This window comes from Rattus norvegicus, chromosome X (assembly GCF_036323735.1).
Source record: "Rattus norvegicus strain BN/NHsdMcwi chromosome X, GRCr8, whole genome shotgun sequence".
Taxonomy (NCBI): Eukaryota; Metazoa; Chordata; class Mammalia; order Rodentia; family Muridae; genus Rattus; species Rattus norvegicus.
Window position 1 is genome coordinate 122,210,768 of NC_086039.1, and position 17,627 is coordinate 122,228,394.

The 17,627-nt window shown below is 37.2% G+C and overlaps 1 protein-coding gene across 3 annotated transcripts; it reads left to right on the plus strand.

Moving 5' to 3' along the window:
* Window positions 1–4,834: 4,834 nt before the first annotated feature.
* Mcts1 (MCTS1, re-initiation and release factor) lies at window positions 4,835–17,334 on the plus strand. 3 transcript variants are annotated; one of them, XM_006257488.5, is made up of 6 exons: window positions 4,835–5,847; window positions 6,979–7,131; window positions 7,615–7,712; window positions 10,668–10,801; window positions 15,841–15,908; window positions 17,128–17,334. In XM_006257488.5, exons 1-6 carry the CDS (start codon window positions 5,837–5,839, stop codon window positions 17,207–17,209), a joined length of 546 nt encoding a protein of 181 aa, XP_006257550.1. In that variant the 5' UTR covers window positions 4,835–5,836; the 3' UTR covers window positions 17,210–17,334. The 3 variants fall into 3 exon arrangements, with proteins under 3 accessions (XP_006257550.1, XP_038955551.1, NP_001037702.1); NM_001044237.1 differs by lacking the exon at window positions 4,835–5,847 and adding an exon at window positions 5,910–6,468; XM_039099623.2 differs by lacking the exon at window positions 6,979–7,131.
* The last annotated feature ends 293 nt before the right edge of the window (window positions 17,335–17,627 follow it).

The window sequence follows — 17,627 nt, forward strand, 5'->3', positions numbered from 1 at the left end:
AGTCAAACTGGGTGCCTTCAGTTTGGCAAGGATAGAAGACAGCAGGGGTGTGAATGAGGCACTGCAAGTTTAGCTTATCACCAGTCTGGCTGTTTGGTGAGTCCTGATAGTCTTCTGATAGATAGGCACTCTTTCAGGTATTTGAGACTGTAGGTGGGAATTCTTTATCTCATTTACATTGCATTCATTGCTTGGCATAGGAAAATCTGGATAAGATATACTAATGCACTTTCTCCCTTAAGCTTTTCAGAGCTGGCGGGGGGGGGGGGGGGGGGGGGCGGGGGTAGAGGGGGAATGTTGGAATTCTTAGGTTTGTTTTGATCTAGTAGGGGATAGAAAGGCAGGCTGCAGCTGCCTCAAAATTAGAAGGCTGGGAAGCAGTTTGTAGGAAATATGAGCTTAAGAGGAGTCTTCACAGGCTATAGATTTGAGAGACAGGAGGCCCAGCAAGGGTCTGGCAGTTGCCCAATTCTCCCTTCTCCCTTGTAGTAAAAGCAGCTTCTCCAATGCCCTATCACCTAATAAAACTTTTCTTTCCTAGACTCCATAAAGGGTTAGGGTGCTGTTCTCATCACTTGGGAAGTGCTTCCCTGGGTTGCACTTTAGAGTCTAGCATCATGATGACTTTGTAAAAAACACTTTGAAAATTCTAAGTGGGCAAACACAAACTGTGACATGTTTAATGCTTATTACAGCTTTTAGCAAAATACATTATTGGCTTTGGAATTATGTCCTGCCCATGTGGACACTTGGATTCTTGTAAAACAAGATGCAGGAATATTTATCAATAAATTGTAGGACAGAGATCATGTATGTTAAAAGCATAAAATACTTTTTAATTGCTTATGACATGAATGAATGAAACCTACTTTTATTCTTGGTTAAGGTCCCTTCACTATATGGAACTTGAAAGGCTTCATCTTCTGAGTGCTTGAGATTACAGACCTACACCACCCAATCTGGCCTGGGCCCTCCTGTTTCATTTTTATTTTTTGTATTTTTGAGACAGTCTCATTTACCTTAGCTCTCTGACACTCCTCCTTCTACTTTTCCAGTGTTGAGCTTACAGGGATGAGTCATCATTACTTAAATTTTTCCAAGACAGGGTTTCTCTGTGTAACCTTGGCTGTCCTGGAACTCCCTCTGTAGACCAGGCTGGCCTCAAACTCAGAGAGTGAGCCGCCTGTCTCTGCCTCCAGAGTCCTGAGATTAAAAGTATGAGCCGCCACCACCACCTGGTGGCTTTTGATGAGGATAACTTTGAACTATATCTTCTGTGGCATTGGGTCATAATAACAATGATTTATTTAAAAACGAGTCCTGGGCCAGCAAGATGGTGCAACAAAGATGCTTAAGATAAGCCTAACCATATGAATTTGACTCCAAGGTCCCAATGGTAGAAGGGGAGATCTCATTGCTATAAGCTGCCCTCTGCCCACATGTGTACTGTGGTGTGTGTGCTCCTGGGCACAAACACACCCACAGTGAAAAATAGAATTTAATTATTATACTGTATATAACACTGTAATAACATTATCATTCTATATATTTAATATTAACTTACGTATTATTTTATATAATTATACATATATGTCTTATATTTACTTTGCCTGCATGCCTACCTAGTGCTCGTGGAGGCCAGAATAGGGGATTGGAGCTCCCAGGACTGGAGTTATTTTTATTTTCTGTGATAATACACAGAAACCCCTATCTATATCAGACAGAGGGAGCAAGGGCAGAACAAAGAAAGCAACAAATTTTTCAAGTCCAATTTGGTAATTAACAATACACTCTGTGTGTGTGTGTGTGTGTGTGTGTGTGTGTGTGTGTGTGTGTGAGAGAGAGAGAGAGAGAGAGAGAGAGAGAGAGAGAGAGAGAGAGAGAGGAGGGAGAAGCGCATAACACATACTAGGTATGTGATATACCACTAAATTGTGTGGTGGTTGATGATGTCTGGTTACTTGAAGACTGAGCAGAAGGACTGTCATGTTTGGGGTCAGCCTGAGCTTAATAAATTCTCAGGTCGGCCTATGGAGTAAGGATCTGCCTCAAACAAATAAACAAACCAACAACAACAACAACAACAACAACAACAACAACAAAATCCATGAAAGAACAATAAAAAATAAAAACTATAAGTAATCAAGCAACAACTAGTACTTCAGTCTAATACCATAGGCTTATAAACCCAGATACTCTGGAAGTTGACTGAAAGTTCAAGGCTAGCCTGGGCAATTTAGTGAGACTCTATCTCAAAATTAAAAAAAAAAAAAAACAACCTAGGAAAAGAGGAATGAGAACGTAGCTCCATGTAGAGTGCTTTTCCTAGCATGCACAATGACTTGGATTCCATTCCCAGTCCCAGCACCAGTCACATACATAAAGTTCCAAAAGTACAAATTCAAAACAAAGCAAAAATCCATCAATTGGGCATTGGCAATACATGTTATCAGCTCCAGCAAGAGATTGACTTCATAAGGAGAGAAAAGTTTTTATTTTTTTTAAAAGTTACTATTTTTAGTAATAGGAATTTTTGGTATAATACTTTTAAATAAGTATATGTAATAGTTTAAATTATTATTTTATATATTTAATATCAAATCATGTATTATTTTATATAATTGTACATATATATATGTTAAATGTATGGGTATTTTGCCTTGATGCATACCTGGTACTCATGGAGGCCAGAATAGGGGATTGGAGCTCCCAGGACTGGAGTTATATATGATTGTGAGCTGCTATGTGGGTTCTGTGAATCAAACCCAGGTCCTTTGGAAAAGCAGCCAGTCATCTTAACTGGGGAAACATCTCTCCAGATCCATTAATAGATTTTTCAAACAAAAAGTTCAAAACAGGGTTTTGTCTACATAGCCCTGGCTGTCTTGGAACTTGCTTTGTAGACCAGGCTGGCCTCAAACTCAGGTATCTATCTGCCTGCCTCTCTCCCAAGTGCTAGAATTAAAGGTATATGTCACCACATCTGGATAATTTATTACTAATTTCTTTGCCCAGTAAATTAACTCTGATTTGATTCTAGAACATATATTTACTATATACAATGTTGCCAGATACAGACTACCCTGATGGTTGGATGGTGGATGCAAAAATAATAGGCATTCAGTAGAAACAATGAATTTTGATCTTTTCCTGGTTTAGTGACATGTAGTGTATTGTTTTGCTGGACTGGGGAGTGACAGTAAAGCCTATGTCTTTCTATCAGTCAGTGATGGTGAATGGAAACAACTAATTCTCTCTCAATAGTGTTCTGCATTGCTAAGTTATGCTGCTTTTTAGGGTAGGTGTATTAAACATGCTTTCAACTTATTGATAGTTTCAGTTTATAGAATGGGTTTATGGCTTGGTAATCCCATCTTAAATTAAAGAGCATCTGTATAACTTCTAGCGAATTATCTATTTTCACTAACATCAAACTACTTAGCAATGATTGTTTATAATGTACTTGTTATTAAATGGTAGGCTCTTAGAGCACTGTGAGAATTGTTAGGAGAGGAATAATACTTGGCAAGAAACTCATCGACTTTTTTCCTGAGTCAGTTTCATTTTGTAGCCAAGTTGCCATTGAACTCTACCCTTTCTTGCCTTGACCTCCATGCTTTGCTACTGCTAGGGTTATACCTCAGGGCTACCATGGCTGGTTTAGCTTCAGTTTTGCAAGTTTATAAACTCAATATTTCAAATGCTTCAGTGTTGATTGATGTTAGTAATGCAGATACATGTTAAAAATGTTCACAAAAGACTGAAGTGTAAACTGGGATACCAAATTGTTAATTTATAAAATATAACTGTTCATGCAGATTTGATTTGAAAATATTGTTGATTATTGATACCATAGAATCGAGACAAGGTAGGCAATGGTAACCACCAATTATTTACAAACAATTGAATAATATAAAAGCATAGTACTTTTGTTTGGAATATTTTAAAGGTTCATCTCCCCATTGAGGACTAGAATATTTGCCCCTAAAGAGCCTGTGGTATTTGTCTTATAGATCCAGTGTTTCTGTGTCTCACATATTGAGTAATGCTTTAATCTCCCTCACTGCCATATTTTCTTTTTTTACCTTTCTGATTTAAAAAAAAACCCTCAAGAAGCATAATTTTGTTTCCTAAAATATGTTTTAAAAAGTATCCAGGGCTGGAGAGATGGCTCAGCAGTTAAGAGCACTGACTGCATTTCCAGAGGTCCTGAGTTCAATTCCCAGCAACCACATGGTGGCTTACATGTGGATCTGTAATGGGATCGGATGCCCTCTTCTGGTGTGTCTGAAGACAACAGCAGTGTACTCATATACATAAAACAAATAAATCTTTTTTTAAAAAAAAAGGTATCCAAAGCTGAATGTGGTGGTACACATCTTTAATCCCAATACTAGCAAGGCAGAAGCAGGTGGGTATTTGAATTAGAGGCCAGCCTGATCAACATAAAGAGTTCCAGGCCAGCTATACTATTTAGTGAAACTGTCTCAAAGGAAAACAATACAAACAACCCCTCCCACTCAACCAAACTAAAATGTATTCCTTTATGTTTTCATCTAAAAGAATTGTGGGGATGGAGAGATGGCTCAGAGGTTAAAAGCACTGTCTACTCTTCCAGAGGACCTGAGTTCAATTCCCAGAGGCCATATGATGGCTCACAACCATCCTTATTGAGATCCAATGCCCTCTTCTGGCCTACAGGCATACATGCAGGCAGAAAGCTGTATGATGTATACATAGTAAATAAATATTTTTTAAAAAAAAGAATTGTGACTACTATTACTGGACCAGTGGTCTTTTTATTCTGTAAGGAAATTACCTTATTTTGCTTTTTTGGTTTGTTTTCTTTTTGATATAGGGTCTCGAGCGTTCTCCAACCCTTCAAGTGCTGTGATTAGGACATGAGGAAATTACACTTTTGTTTGTGTTCAAAAAATTAATTTTATTTGTTTTGTTTCTTTTTCAAAACAGGATCTCTATGTAGTTCTAGCTGTCTTGGTATTAAAGGCTTGTGCCAACATGCCATTACACTCTTGATTTATAGTTCAGCTTTTAACTATCAGAGTGAAGCAGGGGACAGCAACCTGATGACTTATTTGATAATTCTAAGAGAGCACTTCACTGTCCAATGATTATGGCTACCAGATTAAACAAATAGGTTGTTCAGTTCAACTCAGAAAAACAAGTTCTTAGCATAAGCAAGCTCAAAATGTAGATGAAGTATACTTGCATGAAAAGGTGTTCACTTTAATTGAAATTCAAATTTAATTATATATCTTGTTATTTGCTGAACCTGACAACTTTAACATTATTTTAACAAGAAGCTATGAGCCTCGCCTAAGTTCAAGCTGCTTGATAAGCCTCAATTCACTCGGTTGCTTCAGATAGGAAGGAAAACCTATTATCCTTACAAACTATTTAGCTTAGTTGTAGGTAACAACAAAGACCAAAGAATCTTGACCCTTTGAGGAACCGGTAACTGATTGCCACAATTTCTGCTTTGATTGATTTCCTCCCTCCTCCATTCTTCTCTTCCAGCCACCAGAAAGAATTGTTTGATCACTTCTTCCTTCTGAAGTCCCGCCCTTTCGGCTACCCCCAATGGAGAATAAGCTGTTACTGAAAAGGAGCGGACAAAAGCGTCAACGTGGAGGCGAGAGGAGCGGAAGTAGTCAGATTTCGCATAGGGCCGTAAAGCGGATAGTGTTTTCGCCTTCCGGATTAACGACAGCAGCTCAGACTGTCAGTGCCGGCCTTCCTTGTGCCGGACCCTTCCTAATTCAATTTCCTTCCCATTCCGGGCCCTTCCCTATCGTCGCCCCTTTCACCTTGGATCATGTTCAAGAAGTAAGGACACGCAGTGGCCTCCATCGGCTGCTCACAAAGGCGGTGGGGGTGGGGGTGGGGAAGAGGGAGAGAGCAAAGGTCCTCTTTCTCTCTCCCCCGCCCCTGCCATCCTGACTTCTAAGGTTTTGTAAATATAGTACTATGCTCTCACTCCGGACTTGGAACACTTCTTTAAGCTTTCCATCCTTAATCCTCAATCGGGTTTGGCTCTCCCGCTCCCATTTCCTTTCTCCTTAGCCCTGTTCTGCCCCCTCCGCCAGTGCTATCTCCATTCCTAGGTTTCTACCAATCACATCCTTGCACTGTGATTTAGGGGCACATCCTTAGTTGAGAGGAGAGCCCTGCACTCTCTGCCATATGTTTATTAGTTATGAACTGAAAAAGGGAAGGCTTGACTTCCTGGGTCATGGCAGCGAAGGAGTCTGGGTGACAGGAAGCAAGCGGCTGGTCTGTCAAGCCTATTGCTTAGCTGCTAGATTAACCTTGTCTTGAGAACAACGTGGTAGCCCTGTGTGCTAGTCAGTGTAAGGAAGACCAAATTCCTTGGAAACCTATTCAGTGGGTTTATCTTCCAGATTTGATAGACGCAAAAAGAAAAAGGGGAAACATGGGCAAAGGAAGGTGGGTTTTGTGCATGAAAATTTGAGCAAATCTGGATAGGGATTTTAAAATTATCCCACTATTTCTTTTTTAAAAAATTAACAGACTACATAGCCTGCTGGGGCTCATTCTTTTGTTATGCTTCGGTTGGTCTTTTGTATTTTAATGTGTGAGGTTTCTTTTAGATTTAAAAAAATAGATTTTTATTATGGATGGGAATAAGTATTTTTTTCTTTGAGCAGAAATTTTCAGTAAAAGGCATTTTCATTAACTGATAATAGATTTTAGTATAACAGTTGCTCTACCCCCATTAATTGCAGTATGTATGACAGTTTATTCTCTTTAAAACGTTGGTTTTGTATTGATAAGACAAATGGAAATTGGTATTTTAAAAACAATTTATTTCATAATTATTTTAAGCATGAGTACTTGCTTGGGAATAGATGATTAATTAGAACCTTACTTTTAGATTTTCTGATTCTTCTGCTTAGCAATGCCCTTTTTTTTTTCTCGAAAAAAATCATTTGCCAGATTTGATGAAAAAGAAAATGTGTCCAACTGCATCCAGTTGAAAACCTCGGTTATTAAGGGTATTAAAAATCAATTGCTAGAGCAATTTCCAGGTATTGAACCATGGCTTAATCAAATCATGCCTAAGAAAGATCCTGTGAAAATTGTCCGATGGTAAGTCCTTGTTTTTCTCCATGTAAAGATTAGAGTAGCTGAATATCAAAGGTTAGATTGTTTTCATTCTAAATGAAATTATTATCGATAGACCAATGATGAGAATAGACAAAATTAACTCTAAAAGTTGTATTTCTATTTTTAAATCTTATCTACATATATGAAAATGTTGCTTTGTGTACTATTTTATCAAAGATTTGTTTTTATTTATAAATGGATTCATTTCAGTTTGCTCTTGAGATTTATTTTTATACTTGACAGTGGAATTACAATAATAAAATGTAGAATGAAATTGGCTGTAGCAGGTCATATTTCCTCCCTTTTTTCCGTATTGGACAAGTATTTTTTGGTCAGAATATTTACTGGAAAATAATATATCTTTGTATGTATATATTTCATGTTATAATTTTTATAGGATGTTTGACTTATATTCATTTTTGAAAGAAAGTATCTAACTTGGTTCTCTGTGACATTTTCTTACAGCCATGAACACATAGAAATCCTTACAGTAAATGGAGAGTTACTGTTTTTTAGACAAAGAGAAGGGCCTTTTTATCCAACCTTAAGATTACTTCATAAATGTAAGTCTTGGTAGAAATACACATTTTGGAATATAAAAATATACAAAAGGAGTTGAAAACTATAGGAATAGAAAGTGACTTCTGATGCTTTATTTATTATTAGTGCCAAGTAATCAGGAATATAAAGGTAAAGTGGCTCCCCATCATGTGATAAGTCTTAAAAAATGCAAATTCTCTTATGCATTAGAGAAAGCCCACCACACACACACACAAAGAAGCATTCATTAGTTCATCCATTCAATAAAAGCCTGGAGATATAAATCACAGAGCTTAGGAAGCTGAGACAAGAGATAGATACAATTTTGAGGCCAGTCTGGGTTACAGAGTGATGCATTTTCCCCAAACAAATAAAGACCCCAGAAATATATTAATTCAATAATTATTTAGTGAACTTTCTATGTGGTGGGCACTGGGCTACTTACTAAGATGTGTTACAATTGTAAGCAAAGACAGACATACACTCCTGTCCTTATTGCAGTTGGAAGAATAGACCAGTATGTAATTGTAAACATATACATAAGCTAAAAAGGGCTTTGACCATTTTCATTTAAGGTTGTTATTAGAGTTCTGTAATTATCTCTGCATTGGGTAAATATGGAAATCCTATTTATTACTAATGAGTACACGGACAGATGTCTTGAAACTAAATATATTGTTTATTTTATATATACATTTACAGATTGTTAGTTTAAGTATATTACAAAAAGTTGAAGGAAGATCTAATTCCAGTGAGAAAGAACTTTTCTTCTTTTCTTCTTCTTTTTTTTTTTTTCCGGAGCTGGGGACCGAACCCAGGGCCTTGCAAGCGCTCTACCACTGAGCTAAATCCCCAACCCTGAAAGAACTTTTCAAATGGAAACAAATATTTCCTTTTCAGTTTGTTATTGTTGCCAAGAGGTAGAAAGAAAAGTAGTGACTTACAGGTTCTATTGATGATGAGTACTGGTGACTGAATGAATTATCTCTTTGTAAAAAAAACGAAAGTCATTCAATCACAAGGAGATAAATTTTTAATTGCCTACTGTTATAGAGGTCAGGAGTAGCAAAATTGTTTAAGCAGGTGAGATATTTTAATATTTATAAAACTAAGTATAAGTATTCAATTAAGCATTGTTTTTTTTTTCCAGATCAAAACCTGATAGAAATTAAATCCTGGGGGCTGGAGAGATGGCTCAGAGGTTAAAAGTACTGACTGCTCTTCCAGCGGTCCTGAGTTCAATTCCTAGCAACCACATGGTGGCTCACAACTATCTATAATGAGATCTGATGCCTTCTTCTGGCCTTCAGGGGTACATGCAGGAGGAATGCAATATCCATAATAAATAAATAAATCTTTAAATATATAGAAAAGAGATTAAATTCTGATGGAATGGGAATAATTTTTTGTTTTGTTGGTTTTTTTTTTTTTTGTTTGTTATTGTTCCTTGAGACAGACACTAGGTAGCCAAGGCTGGTTTTCTATTTCTAATTATCCTGCTTCCACCTCCCAGGTGCTGGGATTATAAAGTGGTGCTACTATACCATAGCCATTGTCATTACTTTTAGGGATCTTGAAAAGCTTAAAAACTCCTTCTCTAGGGGCCGGATTGATGGTTTATCAATTAAAGAGCACTGGTTGCTCTTCCAGAGTTCAATTCCCAGCATCTATATGGTGGCTCACAACTGTTTCTCTGTAGTCCCATGGGATCCAATTCCCTCTCCTGGTGAGCATGCATTCAGACAAAACACTGGTAAAATACATACCTAAATAATTCTCAGAAAAAAAAAACCAACAAACTCCTCTAGTCATTTGTGAAAGCCTCTAGAGATTCCGTTTTTAAAAAGATTTATTCATTTATTATATATAATAAGTACACTGTATCTGTCTTCAGACACACCAGAAGAGAGCATCAGATCCCATTATAGATGGTTGTGAGCCACCATGTGGTTGCTGGGAATTGAACCTAGGACCTCTGGAAGAGCAGTCAGTACTCTTAACCACTAAGCCATCTCTCCAGCCCTCTTTCCCATTTCATTTCCTGTTATATAGAATGTTTTCTACTTCGTTTTATTTTGTGCTGGAGATTGAATTCAGGATCCCATGCATGCTAGGTATATATCACTGTACTGCTAAGCACAACCTTTTTTGTTCTTTTAAAATTGGGCTCTCTGCCACTCAGTTTTTCCTCTATTAAGATTTTGCATTGATAAGTTAATACGTATTTACAGTTTGTGAACCACTATAACATTATTTGTCATAAAGGTTCTTGTTATATAATTCTATAGGTGTTACCAGACCCAAAATGTCAAGTGTCTGCCATTCAATGTCATACAGAATAAATTTACTCCTTTAAATATACCTGTTGGTTTACCTGGTCACCTTCTCCCCCTTTTTTCCTAACGACCATTGATCTTTTGAGAGTATTTTATTTCTGCCTTTTTCATTCAAATGTTATATTATGAACATTTTCTAGGCATTAACTATTCTCTAAAAGCATGGTTTATTATAGTTACATTACTCTTATTGGCATACCTTAAGTTGTTTATATCTTATCTCATTTGTTGGACATTGTGATCTATCTCACTTTATTTCTGTTTTATATATTAGTGCTGAAACGAATACCTTTCTATCCAATATCCTGCATATCCATCCATTTTCTTAAGGACAGCCTCATAGAAGTAGAGTTACTAGGTCAAAGAGTGGATCTTCTTTCAAGGCTTTCAATGTATGCTGCTAAGATGTCCTGAAGGAGGCTCATACCCATTTACAAGCCTTGTAGCAGTCTATGAGGATGCTTATTGCTACACTCTTTTCTTGAAAATATTTATCAACTTTGTCAGTAAAGAAGAGTGGTTTGGCTTTTATTTTGCAACCATCAGAGTACTGTAATTTTGGAAAATACTTCTTTATGTTCTTTGCCTTTATCTTGAGTCTTCAGTCATATTAATTTGTATAATTTATTTCTTCTCTTGTAGATCCTTTTATCTTGCCACATCAGCAGGTTGATAAAGGAGCCATCAAATTTGTACTCAGTGGAGCAAATATCATGTGTCCCGGCTTAACGTCTCCTGGAGCTAAGCTTTATCCTGCTGCAGTAGATACTATTGTTGTATCCTTCCCAGGGTTTAACTACTGAAAACTGATCATTGTATTCTTGTCATTATTGAAAAACCTATCATCCAAGAGACTATTACATTTGTTTTTAATTTATATTATTATTTCTTCAGAGCCAAGTCAAGGTTAGTCTTGAACTTGTGATTCTGATGCCTTAGTCTCCCAACTGCTGGGACCAGTCATCTGCTACCTCACCCTGTTGAAGGGAACTTTTTAATTTTGGCCAAAGAGAAATGAGAGATAAACTCAAATAAGCCAACTTTTTTTTCCTTTTTTTCTACTTTATTTATTATTTGTCTTATTATGTAGACTTGGATGGCCTCAAACTCAATATGTGGTCCAGGCTGGTTTAAAACTTACTACTTATCCCAAATTGGTCTCAGGTCAATGGCAATTCTCCTACCTCTGCCTCCTGAATGTTGGGATTATAGGTATGTATCACCATGCTGAACTAAAGGAGACATACTCTTTCTTGGCCATGAAAAGATGTGAAACAAACTTGGAAACAAGCATTCTTTTTCTGTCTTCTTTTTTGTTTTGAGAAAGTGTCTCATTTAACCCAGGGTAGTCAGGGTGCTCTATAAGTAACCTTCCAAGCTCTGTCATTACAGGCAAGCACCGCCATGCCTGGCTCCCTTTTTTGTTTGATTGTTTTTTGTTTTTTTGAGACAGGGTTTCTCTGTTTCGTCCTGGCTGTCCTAGAACTCACTCTGTAGACCAGGCTGGCCTCGAACTCAGAGATCTACCTGCTTCTGCCTCCTGAGTGCTGGGATTAAAGGTATATGCCATCACTGCCCACCCTTGGCTCCCTTTTACAATCTTTTTTAGCAAATAAGGTTCTTTTATAATTTTTAACATACATATATACAATCTATTGTAATCTTATTCACTTCTTCCAAGTCCCGGTTATATTCTGGTTTTGTTGTTGTTGCTTTGGTATTTTTTTTTTTTTGAGACAGTCTCACTAGCCTTGGCTGGCCTCAAACTCATGAAAGTCTGCTACCTCTGCCTCCTGAGTCCTGTGTTTAAAGGTATGTGCCATAATACCTATCTATCTTTTCTTTCTTCTTTTTTAATCTCTCTCTCTCTCTCTCTCTCTCTCTCTCTCTCTCTCATATATATATATATATATATATATATATATATATTTATATTATATGCCTGGCTGGTTTAGATTTTACTGTATAGCACAGGCTATCTTTGTCTTCTCTATAATCCTGCCTCTGCTTTTTGAGTTCTGGGATTATAGGTGTGTACTATTATTCCCAGTTCCTTTCTTGCCTGCCTGCCTGCCTGCCTGCTGCCTTCCTTTCTTCCTTCCTTCTTCAACAGTCTTAATATATCTTAAACTGGCTTTGAATTTATGATATAGCCAACACTGGTCTTGAACTCCTGACTCTTGGTTCATTGGATTACTGGCATATATTATCATCATGCCTAATTTCTTTTTTATTTCTTTAAAAATTAATATTTGTGTGTGTGTGTGTGTGTGTGTGTGTGTGTGTGTGTGTGTGTTTACACATGTGCACCTAAAAAGGAGTCAATTCTCTCTATCTACTTATCCTATTCTTAGGATAGAATTTAGGTCATCAGGCCTGTGTCTCAAAGCACTTATACCTTCTGAACCATCTTGCCTTCCCTTTTAATTTCTTAATGATAAATTATGTTTCATTTTACCTGGGTTAATTACAGAAGCTAATTGAAAAGTTATGAAGGAGTTCCCATGTCATTGCAGCCCGCTTACATGCTATTATCAGACTCAGGAAGCGTCTGAAACTTGATTCTGAATAGGTTATAAGCGATGTGTGGACCCTTGTTTGCGCATGACTTGTCGCTTTAATGTTTAGTTTGATTGTCCAGATTCAGTGGTGTAAAAGCGTTCAAGAGGGAACTGAACTGAGGCAGCAGGTATGGATGCTCACAGCTCAAGCCACTCCGCATTAGGAGAAATGCCAGAAGTCCTCAGCATTACCTTAAACTTCACTTTTACTACCTGGGTGATGGTGGCTCAGCCTTTCATTTCAGCACTCAGGAGGCAGAGGCAGGTGGATCTCAGAGAGTTCTAGGACAGCCAGGGCTACACAGAGAAACTCTCTCTCTTTCAAAAAAGGAGTTTTTAATTGTGTTTGCTTGAGAGAGAAAGAGAGAGATGGGTGGAGGTGTATCTTGTGCTGTGTAGCCTGGATTAGTCTAGAACTCACTAGGTAGCCCAGGGTGGCTGTGAATCTTCCTGTTTCAATCTCCTAGTGCTGGGCAGCATGCATTATTATATTCTGTCTAAAAATTCACTTTTTGGTGGTGGTTTGGACTTGAGAAATGCGTATTTATTTTTATTTTTGAAGATAGCTTTGATATGCTGTACAAGTTAGTTTTGAACTTACGGTGATTCTCCTAGTTCAACTTTCCAAGTATTGGGATTCCAGGTGAGCACTGCCACTCCTGATTCCTAAACACACTTAAACACACATGCATGCATACATGCACACATGCATATTTAGAAAATATTTTGAGATTTTTAATATATCCAACTTAAAAATATTTGAATAAACATTTTTTAAGATGGAGGCTTGAATTACTGGTGATATGCTTGTATCAGTTCTCAAATATGGCCCCCAGCTTGACTAAACTTGACTATCTTAGTTTGCATGATTTCAAGTCTCAGTAGAAAAAAAAGCAGCAGATATTAATAATGAATGTAATAGGTCAAATAAATGCATTTACACACACTGTAACGTAGATTCTAACAATAAGGAGCAAGTGAAACCATATAAAAATAACTATAGGAGTGAAAAACAGACTATTTCAAAGAAAGGCACAAGGAGATATAAGTAGTGGTGTACACCTGTATTCCCCCTACCTGGGAAGCTGACATAGGACAAGTGCCATAAGTTCAAGGCTAGTACATGAGACTTTATTTCAAAAACAAACTAGTGCAAACCGAGACAGATTCAAATCAAAATAGTCTTCATGTATAGCACAACTTGTTACGTTGGATTTTTTTATTCCTTTGAGATAGTGTTTCACTATATATCCCTGGCTGGCATAGAAATTGCTATGTAGACCAGGCTGGCCTCAAACTTAGAGATCTTGCTTCTGCCTCCTAAGCACTGGAAGTAAAGGTGTGCACCATAACATTTGGCTATGCTGGTCTTTTTTTTTTTTTTTTTTTTTTTTTGGTTCTTTTTTTTCGGAGCTGGGGACCGAACCCGGGGCCTTGCGCTTCCTAGGCAAGCGCTCTACCACTGAGCTAAATCCCCAAACCCTTATATGCTGGTCTTTTAAGCCATGATCACCATTCCTATTATCTGTTTTGTTTAGGGATTGCTAGGGAGGAAACCACTCCTACTTTGTTTTCTCTTGTTTGTTTTTGAAACACAGTCTCATGTATCCCAGGCTGGCCTGGAACCCATTCAGTCTTCTTGCCTCTACTTCCTAACTGCTGGATTACAAGTGTAAGCCATCAGGTCTGTCCCCCCACCCCCACCTCCTTTCACAATCCAGACTAATTTTGAGTTTCCATACCTGACCCAGCCTCCCAGGTACTGCTACTACAGAGGTCTACCGCTAAACCTCTGCTCCATACAGTTTAAAGGGTATATTTACACCATGGATAGGACTAAGTGATTCTGTATCATTTCTGTTTTGCATATTTCATTGAACTATATTATCTATTAAATAGGTTTTTGTCAATTCCGACAGGAGTCCATCTTCTGCTTTGTCATTAGTCTCAAGTTGAGAAAGGGAATAGTAGTTGGTGAGAACAAGGAAATCACTATGAGGTTAAAAAAAACTAGTATTTTGGAATGTGTTTAAAGGTATGTCTTAACTGGATGTGGTGGTTTACGTCTGTAATCCCAGCACTTGAAAGGCTGAGATAGGAAGACTGCTGTTAGTTTGAGGCCAGCCTGAGTTATGTAGTCAACAAGGAACATATCAGGGTGTAATGGTAGATACATGCTTTTAGTCCTAGCACTCAAGAGGATCTTTGTGAATGGTACATAGTGTGGCATTACCAAAAAAGAAAAGGTATATTCTGTGCCTTGTGCTTAAAACGTCTCCTTTTGTGGTATTTATAGCTTAAGGATAGAATAAGTTGTGTATGTTAGACACACTTATTGACATAGATGCTAATTACATACTAGGTGCTCAAATTATTTTTGCTACATTGAATGGACCACTAGAAAGCCAACAGAAAAAAAGTACTCTGTGAGGACAAGTCTATCTTTTATGTTTATAGATTTAAACAGTGGTATGTTTTTAATTCTGTTGTTTTCCTTCACTTGAAAATCTTCCTAGTAGTAAATTTTACCATCATCCCTTACGCCCCTTTGAAGATAGTTTTACTCATTTGAAATAACAGATTTAGAGGAATTATTAAAAGTTATAGAGAGATTGTGTATATATTTGAACTTAAAAACAAAAATTACAGCATGAAACATAGAAACTTTAAATGATATTCATTGTTTTAATTATATAAAGGTTGAAACTGTTATGATGGGTTCTTCAAAACAGAATGGAAATGTATTTTTTTTTCAGACAATGTCTTGCTATATAACATAGAGCTGGCCTTAAACTAGCTATGTAACCCAGGCTTTCCTGAAATTTATGGTTTTTCTTCTCCAACTTTTTGAGTGTGGCGATTTATCAGCTTGTACTTTGCCCAGCTGGGAATATAATTATCTTATGTGTTATTTACTATAAAGCTGCTATTTGGTGGTGAAAAGTACTAAAACAATTGCTATATATTTCACAGATTGTACTGTTTGTCCACAGTAAGTTTTATCTCCTTTTTGCCTGATTCCTGGTTTGGTACATACAGAGGTACAGGACTGATACTTGGCTTGAAACTAAAGGGACTAATTCATTTATGACTTATTGGATATTTACATTGCACCCACAGACTCGCAGGTTCCTGCTCCTAAGGAGTCAGTGGCCTAGGAGAGGACAAAAGATTGGTTCAAATGGCAAAAGGATCATTGTTTCTCACATTTCCCTTCCCCAAATTGAGAAATAGTTTTCTTAGCTTGTTTTCAGGCAATCATGGCAGAAGGAAAACAACATGCTTTATGTGTGGGCGTCATGAAGATGTCTGCAGAAGATATGTAAGTTTCACTCTAGGCTCCTTTAACTGACATATAAGTGGTAGTTCAAGAAGCATCTGTTTCAGGTGAAGTTTGATGTTATTCATACCACATCTTACAAATACCTAAGCCAAGTAGATCATTTCTTATTTTTTCCTAACACTTTAGGAAGCCCTTTGTCTTCAGGGTTACACTCTTAAGCATTTTGAAAGGAAACATGCCAAAACAGTATTTCATACCTATGTATGTGGTACTTTAGGATTTTCTCAAGTATCTAGATTTAAGTTGGTAACAGAAGGGTGCGTGTTTTACTGCTAGTTTTTAAAACACACATATAGCTGGTATAGTTGCACATGACTAGAATCTTAGCACTTGGGAGGTGGAAGCAGAGAGATTGAGGATTTGAGGCTATTTGAGACCACAAAATGAAACTGCCTCAAAAACAAATCATGCTATAGTTCAGGACTATGTACTATTTTACATTCTGATCTGGTGATGGAAGAAATATGGCATGTTTCCAATATATATGATGTAAATTTTATTTTGTTTCAAGGTTTACTATGTTGATATTTGCCTAGTCTGTTGGTATTAGTATTTTAATTTAATTTGGTTTGTTTTGGTTTTTCAAGACAGGTTTCTTTGTGTAGCCTTGGCTGTCATGGAGCTAGCTCAGTAGAGCAGGCTGGTCCTGAACTCACAGAGATCCGACTGCTTCTGCTTCCCAAGTGCTGGGATTAAGAGAATTTACAAGAGGGAGGGGGTGAGGGAGAGAGAGAGAGAATGAGAATGAGAATGAATTTGCTATCACCACCTGACTAATTTTTGGGGTTTTGAGATAAGGTTTCTTGTAGCCCAGGTTAACCTTGAATTCCTAATCTGCCACCAGTGTTGGGATTACAGATGTGTGCTGTATACCCAGCTTTAGAATCACTGTTGATATGAATTTCAGAGGTGGTTTATGTGGCTTAGTGCTTGTATAGCATGTTTAAAGCCCTGGGTTTGATTCTGTAGCGCCACAAAAAACGAATAGCCAACTAAAAGAGGTATCAGACCAAGCAAACATCCAAACCCCACAAACTGCCACAGAGTCTGTAATGTAGGAAATAATATAATATAATGACAATAAATTTTTTACATGTTGCTCAATGATTATGAAATATTAAGATACTTCAGATTGTGTTTATTATGAATGCATAAATATAAAATTCATAAAGCATGTTTCTCTTTTTTCTTTCTACAGTGAGAAAGTCAACAAAGGAATTGGCATTGAAAATATCCATTATCTAAATGATGGGCTGTGGCATATGAAGACATATAAATGAGCTTCCAAAGGAATGTGCTTGGGCTAACTATAGATACTGTGCTGTATCTGTCTCTGTGTCTGTATGACAGCATGAAGACAATGCCTCTATGGTTATGCTGAATAAAAATTCTGTGAATGCTAAAATTCTGTTAGTTTCAGAAATTATTTTAACTTTTCTTTCTTTTTTTAAGATTTATTGATTTTATATATATGAGTACACTGTAGCTGTCTGTTGCTGGGAATTGAACTCAGGACCTCTGGAAGAGCAGTCAGTGCTCTTAACCACTGAGCCATCTTTCCAGCTCCTATTTTAACTTTTCTTAAACACAAAGCAATTGGGTAGCAAACTTGGACATTAAAAGGTATCTGGTAAATAACTCAACAGAAAACCCCATGTCCTATTTAGGCCAATGATAGAAGATGGCTTGGTAAACGTG